Source organism: Lemur catta, chromosome 6, assembly GCF_020740605.2.
Source record: "Lemur catta isolate mLemCat1 chromosome 6, mLemCat1.pri, whole genome shotgun sequence".
NCBI lineage: Eukaryota > Metazoa > Chordata > Mammalia > Primates > Lemuridae > Lemur > Lemur catta.
In genome coordinates this window covers 76,418,080-76,440,824 of record NC_059133.1, presented here as the reverse complement: position 1 = coordinate 76,440,824, position 22,745 = coordinate 76,418,080, and the positions used below count along the sequence as shown (strand labels likewise).

The following is a 22,745-nucleotide window of genomic DNA, read 5'->3' as shown; positions in this document are numbered from 1 at the left end:
AAGAATCAGCAAGATGGTATGCAAACATGCGAATCTATTTTACTCTCGGAAAATGGCAGATGTAGGAGAGAGATGACACTTGCCAATAGATCTCGGAGGAATCTGTGTTTGATCTCAACTATGAGATTAATTCCTAATCCCTGACATAGCCTTTAAAGAGAGCAAGACATAAAAGTCTCTCCTACTCTAAAAATAAATTTTACATGATTCTAGATAGAGCTGAAGAAATAACAATTTCATCATATAAGAAGGAGTAACTGTATTTTCCAATTTATTAATTCTCCTTTAATGATAGAGTATTCTGGCTTAAAAAAAAAAAAAGACAAAAAAGAAGGAAAAGAAAACCCAAACCTCTTACGAAAACCAGAGAATGGAGCTTCCCTCTCAAGATCTTATGATGTGATTTAAAAACAAAAACAAAAACAAAAACTTATAGTCATTTCATTAACTAAAATATAAAACATAAAATTAAAAGAAAGGTATTGAACAGGTAGTTTACTAAGGAAGAAAACTACTTGTTATCTTCCTTAAATATTGAACATTTAAGGAATGCTGAACATTTAAGGACTGTTAAATCTTGAATATGTAAGGAATTCTCCCTTTAAATGCTGGACAGGTAGTTTACTATGGAAGAAAAGATACTATGGCATTGTGATCAAAAGTCTTCCTTCAAATTACTCATTTACTATGTTTTAAATCATTGACTTCATATGAACTGATGACTCTTTGCTAACAGGCCTTAAGATCAAGTATCTGTGTGAAGCACTTTTCATTCTTAACAATTCTTAAAAATTATTTTATTAGGAGGAGTAAGTTCAGGTGTTCTATTGCCCAGTAGCGTAAATGTGGTTAACGATGCTGTATATATCACAATGCCTGGAAGAGAAGATTTTGAATGTTTCCACCATAAAGAAATGATAAATGTATGAGGTGACAGATATGCCAAATACCCTGATCTGATCATTATGCAGTGTACACATGTATTGAAACATCATACTGTCCTCCATGAATATGTACGATTATCTGTCAATAAAAGATTGTTGCATTAATTGAGCAATGATTGCAATAATTTAAAATGTGCTGAATTACTGACCCCTGGAGGTCACAGTAAAACAAATCAGGAGGTACCATACATAATAAAAATGTTACATGTAGCACTTAGAATGCTTTATATGTGCTGCTTAGAGTACGGTAGAGGCCACAGAAGTCCAGCAAAACTTTATCAACAATTGTTCAATAATACCCTTTGGTGGAAGATGTGCTAATTGTATTTTCCATTGCAGATTTTTCAATCATCTTCTCATGCAAAGGTATGATTAGAGATTAACATGCATCAAATGCCATTGGAGAACTTAACTATTTATAGTCCAGTTTAAAATCATGAGTCAGTTCTAAAGTTTAGTTCTTAGTTTCAGACTAAGAGAAAATAGCTATCTACTTTGGGACTAAATCAAGGGACTAAATCAACTTGAAGAAGTTGAGTTTAGATGTTTTCCTGAGGTACTTTTAAAAGGTGAAATAAAAGATTTCTTTCCTACAGAATTAATGCAGAAGCATCACTCCAGTGGCAATACATTTAGTTAGGCAAAAGAAAGGAGAATACAAATGTAAAAAAAAAAAAATCACAAGTTTTAGAATTAGACATTATATGGCTCCCACTTTTAAAATAGGAATTTTTCCTAAGAAAATCCTGTTTCGTTACCCTGTGGCACAAGCATTTAAAGATGGTGCATATAAATAAAAAAAAAGAAGAAAAGAATCCCAAAAGAACAACTTTTATGTCAGTCAAGATTTCAAAGATTAATATTTATGAAAACAATTGGCAAACAACAGTCCATGATCCAAGAACAAAAAATGTTGTAGCAGATGTCTTGTCAAGAGGCTACAGACGATGAGAAGTAGCATACTTTCGCCCATATGTTTTCTCAGCCTTAAGAAAAGATATCCTCAGTCATTCCAATTTGGGAGAACACAGAGTGCCTGTGTATATAGTGAAGTAGAAGCTTTTTTCTGTATGAGAACTCTGAGCCAAGATTTCTGGCTTCATTTGGAAAGAGATGGCATGTACATTTCGGTGGAACATTAATAGAAAACCAGAGAAATAAATAATCTAAATAACTCAATCTGTCAAGATTTTGCAAAAGAAATCGGGGTGGTCATTGGCTATTTTGGCCCATATGGCATCGCTTCCCCCATCTTTTGGCAACAGTACTCTAATTTTCTTAGGAAAAACAACCTCTTCCCTTCTCTATGCTGTTTTGGTAGGACTATCTGTGGGTGCCCTGTCTTACACAACTGCTCAGCATTTGAGATTGTGACTATGAAATCTGATGAGGTTAATAAGCAGCAGGAAGGGAGCAAGCTAAAGTATTGGGAATTACAGTGGTCAGTGGTTCTGAGTAGGTTGAAGGACAGTCCTTAATGGTGTAAGCAAACAAGTAAACTCAATGTAAAAGAGTCAAGGTCAGCAAGTTGGGATGCCTGAACTAGCAGATGTGGAGAAGCAGCCATTCTTGGTGATAAAAACTTCCAAAGTGTCATCAAAGAACTGGGTGGTGGACAGTGGAGGGGAGAAGGTCAGTGCAGATACAGAGGTCAAGGGTCCGAGAGGCCAGAGTGTTGGATACACAGCCTACGTGGACTGAGGTCAGTGGGGCTGAGGGCTGAGACAGAACGTGTTCCAGGTTCTAAAGTCTTAGAGGGATGAGACAGATTGACTGGTATGTTGGCTGGTGCCAGGGTGAGTTAGTCAGAGGGCCTTAACCTCAAAGGAGTTAAGGATTTTAAAAGAAGGCAGAGGAAGCAGTCTTAAAGTAACAACGGGAAGCCACAAGGACACAAAGCCTCTTCGCGTGGAGGATGCATGAAAAAAGAGACAGTGCTTTACAGAGCTGCTGAGAAAGTGGGAGATCTTAGGGGAGAGCGAGTCTTTATGCAAACCAAGAAGGTGGAAGAGCCACCTGGAGAGAGGGCAGGATAGAGGAGAGTTTGCCAAGTGCGAACGCCATAGGGGAGAGGTAGAGTTAGGGAGGCTAAGAAAGAGAGAAATGGCAAGGAGATGTGGAATGTCACAGGGATGATAGGAAGCGTCTGGAATTTATTTTCTGTGCACTGACCGGTAAAAGCAGGGGTCAATCGATATCAACAATTTCTTTCAAGAGACTGGACAATCGGCCTGATAGTCAGAGGGCTTGTTTAGCACTGCCAAGGGGAAGGGGGACCCTGAGCCAACTCTACATATGCTGCAGCCTATCTGTTGACAGAATAAATGGTTGCATGCGCCATTGTGGCAAGAAGCCTAAAGAAAGCATCCTCAAAGACATGCCCAAGTGTGACACTACTGGTTGGTTACCACTCACCTTCCGGGGAACACTTCCCTGATTACTACACTCTTGCATGGAAATTACACAATAAGTACATGTCTCTGAGTTAGTATCTTTAACATCATTCCATCGATCTGATATTAATTACAAGCATTTGACCTGATTTTAATTCTCCACGTGTCTTCATTTAGATCATTTTGTGCCACAGCCTCATTATAGCAAGCTGCCAATGTTGTGTTCATTAACACAGCACATTCATTTGCCCTATTCATGACTATGTAAGTAGTATTGTCTATAATCGAGTTTTAGTTAAAAACTCAACGAAAAGCAAGGAACAACTGAGATAACATCAACCTAACACCATCATTGAGCAATCTGCAAATATTCAAAATGTTCTGTGTTGTTTTGTTTTAAGTAACTAAGATTGATCCAAAAATGCTTAAGATTTTCAAGCACCAGATGGAACATGAAGAAACCAAGCCTACTCTGAAGAAATCAGTAAATGGTAGACATTCAAAATCATTATACATATGAAAAAATATCTTAAGGTGGTTTAGGTAGTTTAAAATAACTTACAGTGGTTAAGAAGAAAACTATTTATATAAGAAAATAGTTTTCCTCTGGCAGCCATGCATGAAATTCCTACAGCTCTGTAAGTTGTTACCACAATAGCATGAAGGACAGTATCACATAGTGACCGGAAACATGGGTTCTGGAGCCAGACAGCCTGGTTTTTCATCCTAGATCTACCATTTTTTGCTGTGTGACTTTGAGCAAGTTTCTTAACCTTTCTGTGCTACAGTTCCTCAATCTGTTGTTATGAGGGGTAAATGAATTAACAATATAACATAGTAAACATCATAAAAGTCTTAGCTGTTACTATCATTCGGTGTATGTACCTAAAAGTTGGATGAAAATATATTGTCTTTTTTTTTAAAGATTTGTTTGACCTTCAGGTTTCCAGAGGTAGAAAAAGGAGGAATATGTCTGAAAGAGGTGGCTTGAAAAACTGAAATCAATTTCAAATAATCGTTTATTTTCAACAGTATTGTTTAATTCCCTACCATGTGGAGAAGCATCAGAGAGCAGAATTAGAAAACCCCTGATTCATATTCCTGCTCCATCATTACTAAGTGTATGATCCCTACTAGGTCATTTTACCTTCTGTGCCATTTTTCTTATCTATAAAATTGAGATTAAAATAATACTTTCTTATCTCTGAGTTACTGAGAGAATCCAAGCAGACATAGATACACTGTTACCTTGCAACAATCAACACTAGTTAATAACAATAATAATAATGTGGTTTTAGTGCCTCATATACTACGTTGTACAACTCTGGGAGGACCCGTTCAGTATCCATAAATTAGTGTCTCTGGTAGAAAAAGTGAAATGTATCAGGCTCAATCTGCTCCTCAGCTTTTCTGTTCCTTCTCCTCCTCTGTGGCAGGAGGTACTGATGCTGCCTGAGATCAATAGCTAGTGGACCCTGCACTAGTTACTCTCACTAGTCTGACTAACTCAGTGTTCCAGTTCAGATGACCAGGACCAGCCTCTCTGCAGAGCCCCCAGGGCTCCCATGTTCTCCTGGTTTCCCAGTAGGCTTTTTCCTGGCTCACAGTCTACATGGCACTTCTGCTTCTTTTGCTTGTTCTCACCAGGTCCCTTCTCAGGGAAGGGAGCCCATCCTGGACCTGAAGCCCAATGGCTGGAGTCCTCCCACTGGCTGGCCTTCAGGTCCAGTCATCCTTTGCTCCAACCTGCTTGGCTGAGCTCCCAACATTGCTGTGCACAGTATCTGCTCCCCCGTCCCCCGCCTTCTTCTCCTTTTGCTTTCTAAGCCACACAGTGAGCAAAGACTACAGCAGCCTACTGGACACGATGCTTTCTGCAAGGCAGTCTCCGTCCTCAGCCCTCTGCACTGTGGCTCTCTGCTGCTGGCCCAACTCTGCAGGTGTGTCAAATACAAAGAAACCTGCTGTTTCCTGGGTTACAAAAATATGCAAAGTGGAACTTGAACTGATACTTCCAGAATCTACTTCCTGGATAGGAGTAGTGAAGGCCAATGTGCTGTACTTGCAGGCAGTGGGTGACACTACAGCTACTGTGTGTACGTCAGTCAGTCCACAAACAGTTCTGAGCACTGACTAATACAGGGCGCGATGCTAGACACCCGGAATATTTCAGCAAATAAGATCAACAGGCTCTGCCCTCAAACAGTACAGCATTTTTTGGAGTGTGGACTGAGACTGGAGAGAAATCCAGAACTGAACCCTCACAGAATCTCAGCATTGAAAGGCCTTTTGGGCATTTCTTCACCTTATGTTATGCATCAGACATATCCTCAAGGAGTTTCTAACTTATTTAAAATAACATTAAGACACACCAGAGCACAGTATAAAAAGGTCTATATGAATAAAACAAATATAATTTTGTAAGTGCTAAAACAAAACTAATTGGGGAATGATTCTTGGAAAATGGTTTAGGTTAGATTCAGGTGGAAATGATTAACATGAAAATTTAATAATATATTAATTTTAGAGTTTTTCTTTTTGTTCTTTATTCTGTTGTTTTTTTGTTTTGTTTTGTTTTGTTTTGTTTTTGCTTTTTAATGTTACCCAAGTTTGTTTTTAATCACAACACCATTTTTCACCTATAATAACTAGCTACCAAAGGTCTTCCCCACAATAGGGGCGATGAATGGTGGTTACTTTCTGAGTACAAGTAATTATTTTCATTATGATCTTTTAGTCATAGATCTCTCAAGAGTCATAGCATATCTCAAAAACCACTGAGGCAATGAGTATTATTACGTGAGATTTTGAAATGGTAAAGTAAATGTTAAGGCACAGTTAAGAACTTTGTAAATTTTTGTAACGATGAGGTTATAATTACTATAATAAATCTGTTAAACTTATCACTTTTACAGCCTGCCAAGTGACCAAGTCAGCCAACAACTGGCCTTTTAGAAAAGAATAAATTTCTAAAAACAAGTCTTGTTCTTATGCCCACTTTAATGCTCAAAGTCTTCTTTACCTAGATGCAAATACAAAATAAAAATTCTGAAGTGGAATTACATACACTAAAACAGAGCTCTTATTATAAGCAGAAAACACATTTTCATATTTCCAGTCATTTAGTTACCTAGTTAAAACATAACTCATGCAGATGCACACTTACACAATATGCACAGGAATGACTAAGATGGTACATGTTTGCAACATCACTTATTGTTTCTGATTTAAAACAGGAGAGCACTTACATGGCAAAAAAAATGCACTCACCTCTAAAGCATATTTAATAAGAAATACTACAAAATGCAGCTGATATTAAAACTAAAATTTATTTCTCTTAGCAAAATAGTTATTATCAAGTTAAGTTACAATGCACTCTATGAAGCATTTCTACTTAAATTCGTGTGTTTGCTTGCTAGAAAGAGAAATGAGTATTTCCATAGAAGGTGAATGATTCTGCACAGATTCTTACAATACGAGGAGCTTGACACAATTGACAAATTCACAACAATGCGATTACTGCTGGGACTGACAGTTATGCATATTTGATGTAGGAGTTAAGTCGCTTGGTGTAATTATAACTTATTATGTTTTTTGCTACTCCTCAAAATTAAAAATAAAAGATTAGTTACAATGGGTTTTTTTTTTTCTTGCTAAGGAAAAGAATAAATTCTTGTTAACTCAGGGGACTGTGAATTTCAGAGTTAAATAAAAAGATGGAGGGCATCTTAAAAATAACTCAAGGCATCATTTCTTAAAGATCTTTGCTCCTTATCACTCCAGATACCAACTTTCAAATCAAGAACCCACTGTCCGCTATCACTGTTCAGTGTGTAAATATCATCTACCCCACCTGGGCATTTGTAAAGATCACAGCTCTCAATTAGATGCCATGCTGTCTATCGAATGCCACATTTCCACAAGGGGCTACCTACAACAGTCATCTTATAAAACATTGTTTAAAACTTTTATATCGAATATTCTGCTTCATAACAGCTCAGACCATTATCACAGGCAAGGGACTGAGGGGCTCTGATCTCGATCTGCAGGTCTGAAAAAATAAATCTTAACAATATGTATGAACTAACACAGTTGTTAGGAAAACCTGCTTCTTTGCCTACTGGTAGCTATAAGGTGAAGTTGAAATACCTGGCTCCAAAACACAAATTTATACATACCTTTCAAAAGATTCATCATTATTTGTCTTCTTTTAGTGAATTGAAGCGTTTGACAAGGAAACTCCTTAAAAATCCCCACAGCTATTACCTCATATTGTTCCCAATTAACTTGGCCTAAAATCTTCAAGCTTTTCCTTAGCAGCTCAATGAATAAATGTCTTACGTTTTCCAGTACACACTTAGGCAAATTTTATCAAGAATAAAATTTGAAAAACTTTTCATTTTATTTAGTTGTATATCTGAGAAAATAGATGAGTTGTGATTATAAGTCCTATAACCTGTTTGGATCTAACAGGCTGGTTAAGACAGTGTTAGCTCAGGAGCCAAAATGTTTAGGCTGGAATCCAAGCTCACTTCTACCTACTAAGTGTGTGACCTCAAACTCTTTATACTTTAGTTTTTTCATCAGAAAAAGGGAGATAATAATATGATCTATGATCCAGGGTTGAAAATTAAATAACATATATAAAGGATTAGGAACAGTGTCTGATAATAGCAAGCTCTTAATAAATGCTAGTTATCATTATTTTTTAAAACCAGTGATTAAAACTATACAGCTATCGAAGAGGCAGTTTCTAGATATCTTTGCAACAATATTCCAAGGATACAATATGGTACTCTAAATCTGAACATTTTAAGAATATTAAACTTTACTGAACAGCTTTGTTGCCCTATAGATTATGTCAGTATAACATTAGTAGATAGGAATATATTCAAAGGGGAAATTTTGACTGGTATTCTAAATAGGTCAACTTCTTTGACTACAGCATAAAGAGAGTGACTTTAAATTGCTGGTTCCACAGGCTATCCGTGAATATTTTCAGTACTCAGTATCTTTTCCAATTTTAAAGCACAGAAGCTGCGAATTTTATATATTTAGGACTGGAGTTGATACACATCTTTCCTTTTCATGATTTCTGTGTTTCTCCCTTATTATAATAGAAATAACTTGTAATGTTCTATAAATCTTAATGAAAATGTATACTGAAGAGTAAAAGATGAAGGAAATTGACCATAAAAATCCTTAAAACCAAACCAATCCTCTGAGCATCCGTCATTCCTGCTCCGGTCTCATCAGCTGACCTCTATCCAATCCACATAAGCTCTTCCTGCCTCCATCACCACCTCACCTCGACACAGATCTAGACCTACAATGTCTTTAAATACACGGAACAAAGGTGTGGTGCTATAACCAAGCTACTTTGTTCAACAGCTGTCACAGATGGGGTGGGGAAGTTGTGGGAGAGGTCATGGAAATGAGAGAAGAGAACAAAAGGGCTTTAAGGATAGAGAATATTAGAACCCATACTGCCCTCAAGCCATTTTGATACATTCCTTCTCCTCTTTTTCTCTCCCCAAATTTTTCCACGTACATATTTTTTTGAAAGTACAAATATGCCTGCTGTTGCTACCTTTAAAAAGCCATTCAAACATGACCAACTCCAAAGGAATCTTGAGCTTTCAAAGTTGTTAGAGTTTTTAGTTATAGCCTTCGTAAACTTTTGCTTTTCTATCACAATCACCTAAACAAATAATACTTTAATCAAGTTTTTCTTAAACTCACTTAGGTAATTTTCCCCTTAAGGACTTTCTATATGCAATTTTCATGTTTTATCCTTCAATAAAAATAAGTACTATAGCTTAAGTCACTATATGATCCCTAGATGATTTCACGTATAGAAACACATAACAAAAAATTAAATTTTCCTTTGTTAATATTATTCTTTCAAGAATCTTTGAGATGTTGCCTACCAACATCTTATCTCTCAGCCTTTTAGGTACAAACTAAGGAACATAAAGCAAGGAAGAATATTCCTAAGTATAATTAATTTAAAAATTGTACTCAAGGATATTTTAAACTCTTAAAAAATAATTGACTACCAGATACGTAGTCACACCACATATCCTTAATATGTTTCCTTAAAGGACATTTGGTTCCACCATGAAGCAAATTTATGCTTCATTGCCTTATTTTTAAATGTTTACCAGCTTAAAACACACAGACACACACAGAGCTTCTGGTGTCAGGGACCAAGGATATGAAAATGGAGATCTTCTTTTAAGCTGACATTTTAAATTTAAATATGTGGAGTCTCAAATGCAATATTAGGATAGCTAGTGTGAAAAACCCTGGTGTGAGTTTCCTGATTTTATTTAATTCTGATAAATCTCTCAGGAATGCTTCAATAGACAGATAGTAGAAATCTAGTTGATTAGGTATTAGAGGACCAAGTACTAGGTAAGCTATGTAACTCAATACAATTCTCTGAGTCTCTCTTTCTACATCTGCAATGTGGAGGTAACACTGCCTGCTCTATGTACTTCCTAGAATTGATAAAAGGTAACAAAATATTTAAAAATATTTTGAAAACAGCAAAGTGCTATAAATTCCAGGCATTTTTGCTATGTTCATACCCATATAATCTGCCCTACACAGCAATTTTAATCAGCCACAACTAAATTCTGCATTTACACGATAGATATTTCTTACTGTCAATAAAAGGATCATTGAGGTAGGTTGGACAATGACCCTCTCCAAACATGCCCACATCCTCATGATCTGTTGCCTAGTTACCAGAACCTGTAGACACGTTATCTTATATGGTAAAGGGAAATCTGCAGACGTGACTGAGTTAAAGATCTTGAGATGGGGAGATTATACTGGATCATCCAGGTGGTTCCAACAGTTCTTATAAGGGGAGGCAGAAGCATCAAAGTAGCAGAAGGAAATGTGACAACTGGGGGAGAGGGGACCGACGAGAGTGGGAGGAGAGAAAGAGGATGGGAGGAAGAGAAGAAGATGCTATGCTGCTGGCTTTGAAGATGGAGGATGGTGGGGCCACTAGCCGAGGCCTTCTACCAGCTAGAAGGGGCAAGGCAATGAATTCTCCCCTACAGTCTCCAGAAGGAACACAACCCCACTGACACCTTGATTTTAAGCTTTTGACTTCCAAAACTGTAAGATAATAAATTTATGTGGTCCTAAGCCACTAAGTGGTTTGTAAATAGGAAACTAATACAGTCATGAAAACATAGCCACCTCTTATCCCACTACTGAGATCAGGGTTTTTCCTTAGAGCGCATGCTGAGTTGTACAATAGTATCTCTGAGCAGTTTCTAAATCTGTTACCCAATGCTATTCCACCCAGCCTGGTGAATCATTTAGCGCTCCCTCCACTGGCACGGATAACTGAGCACCAACTGTTTAAGAAGGGCCAGCTGACAACGTGTAGAGATCAACTGGCCCTGTCTCTTTCCCAGTGTAGGTATTTGAACCATTCTCCATCTGTTTTTCTTTAAATTTCCTTAAGGAGGGGGAGTCTCCTGTTTCCACTGGTAGAAATGCTTCTCATTCCAAAATACTTATAATTAAGAAGTTGTCTAAGAGCTAGAATTCTTTCAGCTACAATTTTTTTCTTATTCTGTCCTTCGAGAATGTGGAAATTAAGAAATTAGATACTTATAAGTCTTTTTTCAGGTTTTTCTTTCCTTAGTTAAATGACTGCACCTTTAATATTTCCCCCATCTTTAATATTTTCTTAGAGGTTTATCTAAACCTTTACCTATTGTGGATGCTATTGATGCTATATTCTGTCTTATACTCTGTCCGCCTGTGTCTTAAAATTTGGAGCCATGAACCTGCTAGACAAAGTATACTAATCTTTATTAACAGCAAAATACAAAATTTGTAAAAGTTGGCTGTGACTAAGAAATAAGATTAGGCAGAGAGGAAGGAGTGCCAATTAAAGCCCTGGTTCTGGCTGTTGCTGTGTCATCTTGGGCAAATCACATAACCTCTCTGGGACTCAGTGACAGCTTAAAATGAGGAGCTTGAACTAAATATCAGATGCAGTCTAAGGTGTCATAAAAGAGAGGCATGAAGTCTTTCAGAAATTCTACTGAGAATGTAATCACCACTTGCCAGAACAATTGATAAGGACAATCCCTTAGCTCCTCCACAAAGGTTAACACTGGGGACACTGAAGCTTGTTTGGATTTCAGCAATCTAGGATTCCAGACACAGCAAGTTCAGGGAAGGAAGAGCCTGAGGTACCTCACAGGCATACTGAGTAACACACATTTCCAGAGGCTAATGGGTAAGAAGGATGGTGGGGGCGGTGGGGGAGGGGGGGAAGCAGAGAAGACAAATAGAGGGCCTGGAACATCAAGGCCCTGCAGAGCCCCTGAAGGCATCCGAAGGGCTCTGATGATGTCTGGCCTAGACTATTACAAGGGTCCGCTAGCATATAAATTGTACCCCTTGGTGGCTCTTGGCACACTGTGTCATTCATCTCCATATCCCCAGTGCCCAGGCACAATCACTGGCATTTAATAGTTGTTCACAACATATATGTTGAGCTACTGAAAGAATGACCCACAACTAGCCTTTCTCATCTCAAGTTTTCCCTGAGGACTGTGTCTTGGGGGCGCCACTCACACCATATCTCATACGAATGAGGCCCCTTGGAGCTGTGAACACAGCAGCCCTGCCTCCCCTCAAGGGAGCAGTGCAGTCTTAGGGAACTGAACTACTGGAGTTTTCTAGACAAGAGATAATGAAAGCCTGAACTAATGATAGCAGTGGGAACGGAAAGGAAAAACAGGTGATCTATTCTAAAGAGGTTTGGGAGATACACAAAAATACCCTTGACTAGTCAAAGTAAAATCTTACTTGATTTCTCTCCTATTTTCCTTTAGAGTAACTCAATAATAATTTGTTACATAAAAATGCAAGGCTTGTCATATATCTCCAATTAAACACAAGTCTCTATTATTGTAAACTTCACCTTCTGTCAAAATGTATATTGACCTCATGTTTCTACTTTAGGATCTAGTATCTCTGTCAAAATCCAACAATCTATAGCAATATTTTAAGAAATCAGAGAAAGACAGCAAAAAGTCCTAAGAAACTCCATTTACCATTTTTAAAAAGTGTACCATACACTCAAACTTTGAAGCATTTTCTTGAGTCCCACATCAGAGAAACATTTGCTAAAATTGCATTGACCACCTTTATTTTGATCATTTGTTTCCAAATATAGTTTAAATGATGAAGAGAACTAATGTAAAGCATAAGGCATTTTTATTACTGAAACAAATAATCTGATTCAAATGGAGTATTTTGAAGCAATGCCTCTTCTATTAATATCCAGATTTCACTGCATCTCTTTCCTACAGGAATGTATTTTTAAAAAAGTCAAACCCAACCACTACAGTCTATTCAGAATTAGACAGCATAGACACAAATTAATAAATAAAATCTTTCCAGTTTTAAAATATCTGATGATTAGTATTTACCAAAACCGACCAAAAAGTTATTAAGGAGCATAAGACAAATTTTGTTTGATACCTAACATAAAAGCTAGCTAGCTTTAAAAAAAAAACTTCTCTAGATTTATATTTTATATTTAAGTGTATCACGCTGGGTATTAAACATCCTTCTAGCTATCTCTTAATGAGCACCAGAGCTGTCATTTTTAATAATAGACTGACAGTTAATATCTATAAATTGATATTTCCCTGGAAATCATTTCTGCAATCTCAAGTTAATATAGTTAATAATAGAAACTGACTATTCCATTTATTAAAAATAGTATTACTTTATAATATTTGACATGATAGTATCAAAAATAACATAAATATATATTTAAAATAAAAAAATCAACATATGCCAAAATGCATAGGCATTCTCAATATGCCAGCAAAACTTTATACAAAATCTAAACAATGTGTCTCAATCACTCATTGTTTAAAAAGGTCATGTGGTCCATTGAAGCCATAAAAGGAAAACACACATATCCAAGACAGATTATAATAAAACAAATGAACCAAATATTTAGGCAACTCTAATCTTAGTTACTTCTCAACTCAAAACAAGACATGAGAGATTAATACTATAAAAACCAAAATTATCTAATTCATCTAAGTACATATACCATTAATATATAATGCAAGTAATCACATAATAGCCTATTATAATTCATAGGCTACAGTATTCTGGAAATCTTACTTTATTTCCAAATATTAAAAGTCTTAAAAAAAATACCTCTTCCACGAAGCTGTCTTTCTTCTCCAGCATTTCTCGTAATGTCTGAAGAATTTTAATGCACAGTTTTTCTTCTTTCTCCATTAGTTTCTTTGTATGATTAATCAACCTTAAAGCAAAACATTAAACCTTAAAAAGGACAATGATTTCTCTTCAAGCTACATATAAACATCAAGGGCTTCAGAGAAAAAAAAAATCACACTATTATTTGAGAATATGAAGTAAACCAGATACATGTTTTCAAAAGTTTTAAAATTACACTTCAGCTTATAAATTTTGTATTATAAAACATCCTTTTTGTTTTACAGGTAGTGTATCTCGGTGCTTCCCAAACTTAGGTAGCGTTCTTTCAGTGGGACACAACACTCTTTGAAAAGACACTGATACTCTCAATCCCATCATATGAACTAAGACAACTTTATTAGCAGAAAAATATAAATATTTGTAGTATATGACCTTATGTTATGTTATACCATATCATTTTTATGTACTGTTACATTAATTACTGACAGTGGCAGTGTACACCACTGCAACCTTAGCATAACAGGCTGCCTTCCAGTTTCCATTAATAAGAGTGTGTTATTTTTCATTGCTAGGGCTTGGTAGAAACAGACAGTTTCTGTTATTAGAAGCAAAAAAAAAAAAAAAGTTACATTAAGACAGTCTATCCATTTACTATTTTTGCTATAATTGAGCAAAAACTCTAATCAATTTTATGGTGGTGAACCATGCAATGATGTTCTGTTAGGAGAAATGTTTCAGGATCCTGGTTATATATTATGTCCCCAAGAACTCAAAATCAAGTAAAATGTCCATAATCATAATTAATAACTTAGCAGATATAGCTAGTGTTATTAAAAAGCTGGTCCTCAAAATGACCCTGTGAGATATGTCTTCCTATAGTAACAAAACGCTGTAGAGTAACAGTAAATGGCCTGATTTCAGTAAGATGAGTACTGTGGGACAGAACCCTGAGAAAAAGTGAGCTCTCCCTAGTTAATGGCTCGTAAGTGCTTATCAGGTATCAGGGTCAAGTATAAGGACCTCTCAGGGATTCTCTCAATTCATCCTCACGAGCCAATGAGACAGGCTCAGGCTAATTTTGCTCATGAGAAAACAAGAGGCCCAGAAAGAGAAAGCAACCTGCCTCTGGTGACATAATTATTAAGTGGTGGGACCTGGAAACAGATTCATGTCTATCTGACTCCTGAGCCAAAATTCTTAAGCACCACTCTGTGGCGACAAGATGCAGTTTACTGACCTCCTGAATCTCAGGGTTCCCGTGCAAAGTCCCCACACACCAGGTTGCACCCAGCTACCTGACGTGTTAGTGCTACAACAGAGGTATCAGCAAATGCCATAAACCAGACAAAGAAACCACTTCACTCTGTTGGGGGAAATTACCTAGGGTGGATCAGAGAAGGTTTCACTGAAGAGATAACATGTAATTGTGACAATTTCGCCTGGCAAGGAAGGTGGGGAGAGAAGGCATCCTGCAAAGGGAACAGTGTGAACAAAGAGCAGAGGCAGAAAGCTGACCGTCATGCCCAGGACATGAGATGTACACTAACTGCTGGCTGACACTAAAAGATCTAGAAAAGGAAAGCTTAAAAGATGTGGTTTGGGAAGAAGGGACTAGAATATTTAGGACTCTTAAAAAGTCTGGAGTGTTATTCTAGAGAAAATAGGGACCTGAATGACCCTTCCTACATGTGCTAAAGATACCACCGATGGCCGCAGGAAAGAAGCTGCAGAGGTGTGAAAGCAAGCAGGAGATGGACAGCCATGGGGCGGGGTGAGACTGCAGGACTCAAGAGAAGTGTCATTGCCAAGACGGGTAAATAATAACACGTGGGAAGTGGAAGAAAAGGAGGAAGGACAGATCAGAGACTCCTGTAATGTACAGACTGGGTTAATATGTGGACAGTGATACTTTTATTTTGTTTATCTTCTTGAGACAAGGTCTCTCTCTGTCACCCAAGCTGGAGTGCATTGGCACAACCATAGCTTACTGCAGCCTCAAATTCCTGGGCTTAAGCCGTCCTCCTGCCTCAGCCTCCAAGTAGCTAGGATAGGCGCACACCACCATGTCCAGCTAATTTTTCTATTTTTTGCAGAGACTAGTCTAGCTATGTTTTCCAGGCTGGTCTCGAATTCCTGGCCTCAAGCAATCCTCCTGCCTTGGCCTCTCAAAGTGCTGAGATTATAGGCATGAGCCACCGTGCCCTGCCAACAGTGATACTTTTAAATGATACTAGCTTCATGCTAGAGTAGCACACAATGAAGGCAACAATGATTTCCTTCTGGACACATTGAGTCTGGACAAGGTGTTATATGTATCCATGTGGGCAGGTCCAGTGGACAGAATAACTTCAAAAGTTCTCCTTGCAAGAAAAGTGAAGCCTGCCTCTTTAAAACTTCTATTTAGTAGGTCCTTTCTTTCACATGATAGTCTTTTAATATGTGAAAATAGTTTTGGTGGATATGGTAGATTTCTCTCGATTTTTTTTCTCTCTCAGGCTACATATTTCCATTTTCTTTAGCTCTTCCTTAGATAAAATAATGAATTCACTAACCATACTGAAAATATCAACCATAAAGTTGAATGACTACTTGCTACAGATTTATAGAAGGTATTCATAGACCACATAATGTTTGGTTGGGTTAGCTCAGTGACTTTCAAATATTTTTTTTCTATGATCACTGTAAGATACATTTCACAAAACAACCCAGTATGTAAGTACGTGTATGGGAGTGTGTGAACTGACACAAAAGTCATCCTTCCTATCTGAGATGCACTCTGGTATTTTACATCTTTTCTAATTCATTTTTTAAATTTGCTGTTTGCCTCTACCTAAGTCAATTTAAAAATCCACAAATGGATCATATCCCACAGAACACTGAGATTCCTCTTCATAAGGAAGAGGAGGTGCTGACTGGGAAGGACCCCCACCAGCCGCTTTAAAGGCTGTCAGTCTCATTGACCTATTTTCTTCTTGCTCCTTCATATGACTAAAGAGATCTGTGAATTCAGGTCCTTTCCTGGGATCTGTCCTTCTCATCCTCCTGCAGACCCATCTGAGTCCACAGGTTCCAAGAGCTAGATTCATTTGAGGAAGTAAGAAACCCCACTTAGGCCTTTGCCCTAAACTTATATTCTCCAACCAAGCTTTAGCAGGGCAGTATGCACAGCAACACAAGGCCCCTTGCATAGCTATTAATAAAATTGGATTCTAATTTTGTTAGATATTCTTGCAGATGAAACCCTTGGTTCTTCATAGCGTTGGGGAAGGGGTAGGATAAGCACTAGAACACAAAGCAGGCATTCCTGGGACTCTGGCCATACTACAAGTGGTAATAGCACAAAAATCTCTTCTCAACCACTCCTTCATCTGGGCGTAAATCTAAAATATATTCCCATTATCATATCACTTCTGCTTCTCTCCTATTAGTTACTTAGCAGTGCCACGGGCTTGCCTCCACCTTCAGCACAGTTCAGTATTTACTTGATATCCTGGGAGGCTTTATATCACTTTCTCATAGATCTGTGTCTTCAGGTTCTAAACCACTGCTGTCTAACAGAACTCTCTGTGATAACAGAAATGTTCTATATTTGCGCTGTCAAATTTGGGAACCACTGGCCACATGTGGCTATTGAGCACTTGATATGTAGCAAATGTGACTGAGGAAGTGAATTTTTATTTAACTTTAATTTTACTCTAAACAGCCATGTGTGGCTAGTAGCCACCATACTGGCACCCTAGTTCTTAATGAGGAGTCAGCAAACCTTTCCTCTAAAGGACCAGATAGTAAATATTTTATGCTTTGTGGGCCATACAGTCTCCGTGGCAACTAGTAGACTCTGCCACAGTAGGATGGAGGCAGCCACAGACATTACATAAATGAATGAATGTGGCTGTGTTTCAATAAAATTTTATTTACCAAAATGAGCAACAGGACCAATTTAGCCTGAGGGCCAGAGTTTGCCAACCCCTGTTCCAGGCTATCAAGTCTCTGGGATATATCTATCGTATCGTATTAATTTACTGAACTTAAAATTCCCAGGTGTATTACCTATTTTTTAACCCATATTCTATGCATTGCTATATATTCATAGGAGGGGTATTTTTCAAAGACTCTATTTTTATACTGAATTACTAGGCAATACCTCTACGTAAACTTTTTAATGTTCTCAGCAGTCATCAGGTGCGCAGACACTTAGGGCCTCTGCACTTTAAAATCCTTATTAGAAGATAAGTGCCCGGACAAACACATTCTTCCCAGTCCCCCTAAGATATAGCAGGTCTAGGGCCAAAAATCCCTGATTCTGGCCATAATATATAGAAACTCCACCTATTCTTCAACATGATCTATAGTCAGTTCTTCCCATCCTATACCTTGTGTTCACTCCCAAAGTCCCAGCTTAACTGGTGAAAGAAAGGAACACACTTCTCGTGTCCCTAGTCCCCCAATTTCTGCCTCAGTAAGCCACTGTCAACAGAGGAGGTTTCCAGACCTCTTCCAGCGACATCCTCAGCCACATGAGAAGCAGCGGGATGGATAACACATAGATCTGACACTACCACAAAAATACCAAGAAAGTAAGTGGCAGAGCTGCAGATGAGGTTCTTCAAGGCAGCACGGCCATGTGCTGGGTCTGGGACGTAAGAACTCGGGCAAGCCCCGACGCACACCTGCGCCGAAGCATCCTCACCTCTGCAGTGAGGCAACCGCTCAGTCCCTCAGGGTGAGGATGCATATTAGACAAAATAGTAGGTAAGCACACACCACAACAGCTGGCTCCCTTTCCTTTCTCCCCGTCTCAATGAAAATCAGTGACTTTAAACAACAATCTTGTAAAAGGTCATGTCATATAATTATACAAAGGAATTAGAACCAAAATATTATTTGGCATGATACTTTTGTGCCCAATAATGACATGCTTCATTTTCAGTAAATTTTAGTAAAATACGATAACTTGACCTTCACCAAAATAAAATTTCAAATGACTCAATTTAATTATTTTGGCAGTATATATTTTAAGATGGATTTTAGACCTTGCACATACTTTGTGGACTGTCATTATATATCAGCAGAGTAAAATGCAGAAATGTTGGAGGCCATCTCGGTCTGGTGACGCTAACAGAATCTCAGAGCATAGCCACTTACTTCGACATGAAAGCGCCACATCTTATTCTTGCATCACTTCCCTCAGGGAACAGCAGCTCTGGACTATACAAGACATCAACCAACACTGAGAACTCAGCCTGCATCATTGGGCTGAACTGTTGCTCCAAGGAGGCCACTACATCCTGAGGAAGAAAGCACAAGAGAACCCTTGTGAAGACCTAAGTCAGATTTGGTCTTTTGAAGATATAACAAACCTAAGAATACTAACCAAGAATGAGACACGGGAATTGCAGAGAAGATGTACCCCATCTTCCCATGACACCAGTGTCTGTGCTGTTAAGCATAGTCTGGTTTCATGTATGAATACTGCCTGGGTCTCTGCTTTTTTCATTTACAAGATATAGGAGGGGTGGGTAGCTATAGGATTTCTAAGGATATACATATAAGAGGAAAAGTCATGAAAGCCACTGTATGGGCCCTGCAGTGTCCAGGGTTGTAATGGACACTGTATTCATCAAATTGGAAAAAATTGGGGCATATTCCAGGAACAGATATGTGTCACTGGTCATCCAAAGCTGATCATTTCTTCTGATGGGGAAATGCACTGATACATTATTTGAAGCGGTACTAGTACTTTACAGTGAGGGGTTCAGTGATGCTCAATAGAATTTCAAATTATATTTTTTGATAAACCCTATTGGTCACCTCCACAACATCCTTTCTTCCCCTCTTCCTTGCTAACAGAATTCCGATGTTTCTGAATCAGGCAGCAACTTTCTTGGGGAGATGAGCCCCCTCAGCTTGGGGTCAAGGTTGCATAGTTTAAGCCAGTCTTAGTTATTCCATTTCCCCTCTAGCAATAGGTCTAGGTATGACTATGTGACATAGTCCCTCCCCATCAATGAGAGTTGGGAGAAGTCTGCTGAGTGAGGGGGGTATGTGCTGAGCGCCCTGCTGCCCTCAAGGCAGCCTGAGGGTGTGAATCCAAAATCTAAGGCAGCTTTCCTGTGACCTTGGGGGACCAGCCTTAAGCTGAAAGCCAACAGACCTTTGGCTTTAGGGGCCATGGCCTAAAATTCAAGCTGCTGAATTAACCAAACTCAGGGAAAGCTGCAACTCCAGGGTTTCTTGCTCTATGAAATGATACAGTCTTTATTGTTTAACACATCGACTGCCAAGTGAGTTGTAATTAACTCAGGCTAGTTTTGACCCCGGGGCCTTGTGAAGCAAAACTCTGCAGTTGGTTCGTGAAAAATCTTACTTGTTGATGTTCTTATTGTTACAATTAATATTGACAATTTAATTCTAAAAACATGAATTGTGTTGCATATAACTCACTGACAGAAAACAACAAAAAATAACAAATTAGAAAGGATTGTTTTGTTTTAATAAAATCCCATAGCCCCAAGGAAAAAACTTTTGTTCTAGTGTGACAGTCAATGTGTTAAGCCACTTTTAGTTGAATAGTGTGTGTGTTAAAGCTGAAAGCATCCTAACTGACGTGTTTCTAAAATGAACTATAAACAATGATAATTTCCTGAACATTCTTTAATAGTTAAAGCATCCCCCTTTTGTTTTTAAACTATGCTAGAAGACAAAAAATAAAAAAAACCAACTTCCCACATAAAGCAACAATTTACTAACCCATAGCCAAGGCATATTTTGTTAAGCAGAAAACTGCCAATTGCTTTATTGTTACTCTTAGCTACAGGAGTACAGATGGGGATATCACCCTCTTGATTTCTCATGGCTAGATTTTAGGAGTTAACTCATGTTGAACTCTTTCCCTTTTAGCAAAAGGGATCATTTCTACTGTAACTATTCTAAATAAGCTTTCTGAGAAATTTCTGGTAACAGTTAAAAGAGACTACTGGAAAGGAAATAATATAAAGGGGAAAACTAGATATTATATGCAGGTGAGAAGACAGTATGCTTATCAAATATGACCATATTTAATAAAATGTCACTAAAAGGTTCCTCTTGTTTAGATTACCTCTTTATTTCTTCATTTACTAAACAAATGGTGCTCAGGCTATGATGTGAATTCCATTATTATTTCTCACTTTGATCATGGGTCAACTATGCAACCTCTAAGTCATTGTCTGCCCACGTGTAAGCTTAGGGTAATGATATTAGCAATCACAGCAACTTGCTGCAAAGATTAAAGGTAAGTGCATAGAACAACCTCTAACACGTACTGGCCCCTCATTTCTTATAAATATTAGTAGTCATTATTATTGAGCACCAGTTTGCTGCAATCACCACCCTGTTGTCAAATTCTGTGGTTACTTCTCTGTCCTCATCTTAATCACTGCTAAATATTTTACACACTTGTTTCTACTCTTTGAAACACTTTCTGCCCTTGGCTTCTGTGACACCACACTTTATTTCCACCTATGTCCTTACCATTCCTTCGCCAATTTCTGATAGCTCCTGGTTCTTTTCTCTTCTACACCTATGTTTTCTTCTGAGTGAACTCATCCAATTCTATGGTTTTCATCTCATGTATACGCTGGAACTTCCCACATTTAAGTTTCCAGCATGGACATCTTTCCACACCACTCCAGACTCATATATCCAACTGCATAGTTGACACACCCATTTCAGTATACAAATAGGTATCTCAAACTGAAAATTCCTCAAATAGAACTCCTCCTTCCAGCTCTCCCCTAACATTTTTCTCCCATTGTTTCCTATTTTAGCAAATGATACAATAACATCAAACCCAGAGATATCTTTGATTTCTTGCCTCATCAACCCACAATGCATCCATCCATCCACCAAGTCCTGCAGTTCTACAACCAAATACATCCAAAATTCATCTACTCCTCTTCATTACAATTGTTACCTCCTTAAGCCAAGCCACCATCACCATTTGCCTGAATTTAAAGCAAAACTACCTAACTAGATTCACTGCTTCCCTGTCTGGACCTTAGAATATGCTCCAAATCCACAGGGATCTTTTTAAAGATAAACCAAGTCAGCCTATCCTCTGCTGAAAATCTCCAGTGATTTGCTATCATGCTTAGAATAAAATACAAATGTTTTGCCATGTGTCTTAGTCTTTTGGGGCTGATATAACAAAATACCATAAACTGGGTGGCTTATAAACAACAGAAATTATTTCTTATCATTCTGGAGGCTGGGAAGTCTAACATCAGGCACTGGCAGATTCAGTGTCTGGTGAGGACCTATTTCCTGGTTCGTAGAAGGTGCCTGTTTGCTGTGTCCTCACAGGGTAGAAAGACTGCATGGGCTCCCATAGGCCTGTTTCACAGGTGCACTAATCCCAATCCTGAGGAATCTGCCCTCATGACCTAAGAAATTCCCAAAGGCCCCACCTCCTAACACCATCACCTTTGGGGGTAGAATTTCAACATATGAATGGGAGAGAGAGGGACACAAACATTCAGATCATAGCGCCATGGAAGTCTCTACACGATTTAGCTCCTTATCTCATAATATTTTTCTCCTTTAGTCACTAAATTCTTGCTCCAGTGGGTTTCTCTCAGTTCCTCAAACCCATCAGCCTCATTCCTGCCTACGGACCTTTGCATTTACTGTTCCCTCCCCATAAAATTCTCTGTCCTAAAATCTCCTCTTAGACTCAAATGTCACCTTGCTAGAGAGGAACTCCCTACTCACAGAATAACTCTCCCAGTAATTCTCCACCATGTTGTTTGCTTGCTTTATTTTATTCATAGCAGTTTTAATTATCTAACATTTTATCATTTGTTTAGTGAGTTAGAATGTACATCCCATGAGAGCACAGACCCCATGGCTCTATCTCCAGCACTTACCACATAGCTAGTGTAGAGTTTACACTAAATAAATATTTACTTAATGGATGCCAATCACCGTACTAAAAGAAGTGCCAGGCATACCCTCTCTATGCTGGCTAACACTCCTACCTACCTCTCTTCTGAGATTTTCTACTCCCTTGGACTCTCCTCATGACCCTCAACCTCCTCCTTTCTGGCCCTGCCTTTTCCTCTTTCTTAATTTGGCCATTCTGCCACTCTTAGCCTCTCATAGGTGTCCCCCCCCCATCACT

At 38.2% G+C, this 22,745-nt stretch overlaps 1 protein-coding gene across 2 annotated transcripts in view; it reads right to left on the bottom strand.

Moving 5' to 3' along the window:
* Window positions 1-22,745, bottom strand: part of ITPR2 (inositol 1,4,5-trisphosphate receptor type 2) — a 461,522-nt gene that overhangs the window by 192,597 nt on the left and 246,180 nt on the right. For both annotated transcript variants that reach the window (XM_045554169.1, XM_045554170.1), the window contains exons 36-37: window positions 18,731-18,873; window positions 13,562-13,670 (exon numbers count right to left, since the gene is read on the bottom strand). In XM_045554169.1, the coding sequence (XP_045410125.1) occupies window positions 13,562-13,670; window positions 18,731-18,873 (252 nt within the window). The remainder of the gene's footprint in view (window positions 1-13,561; window positions 13,671-18,730; window positions 18,874-22,745) is intronic.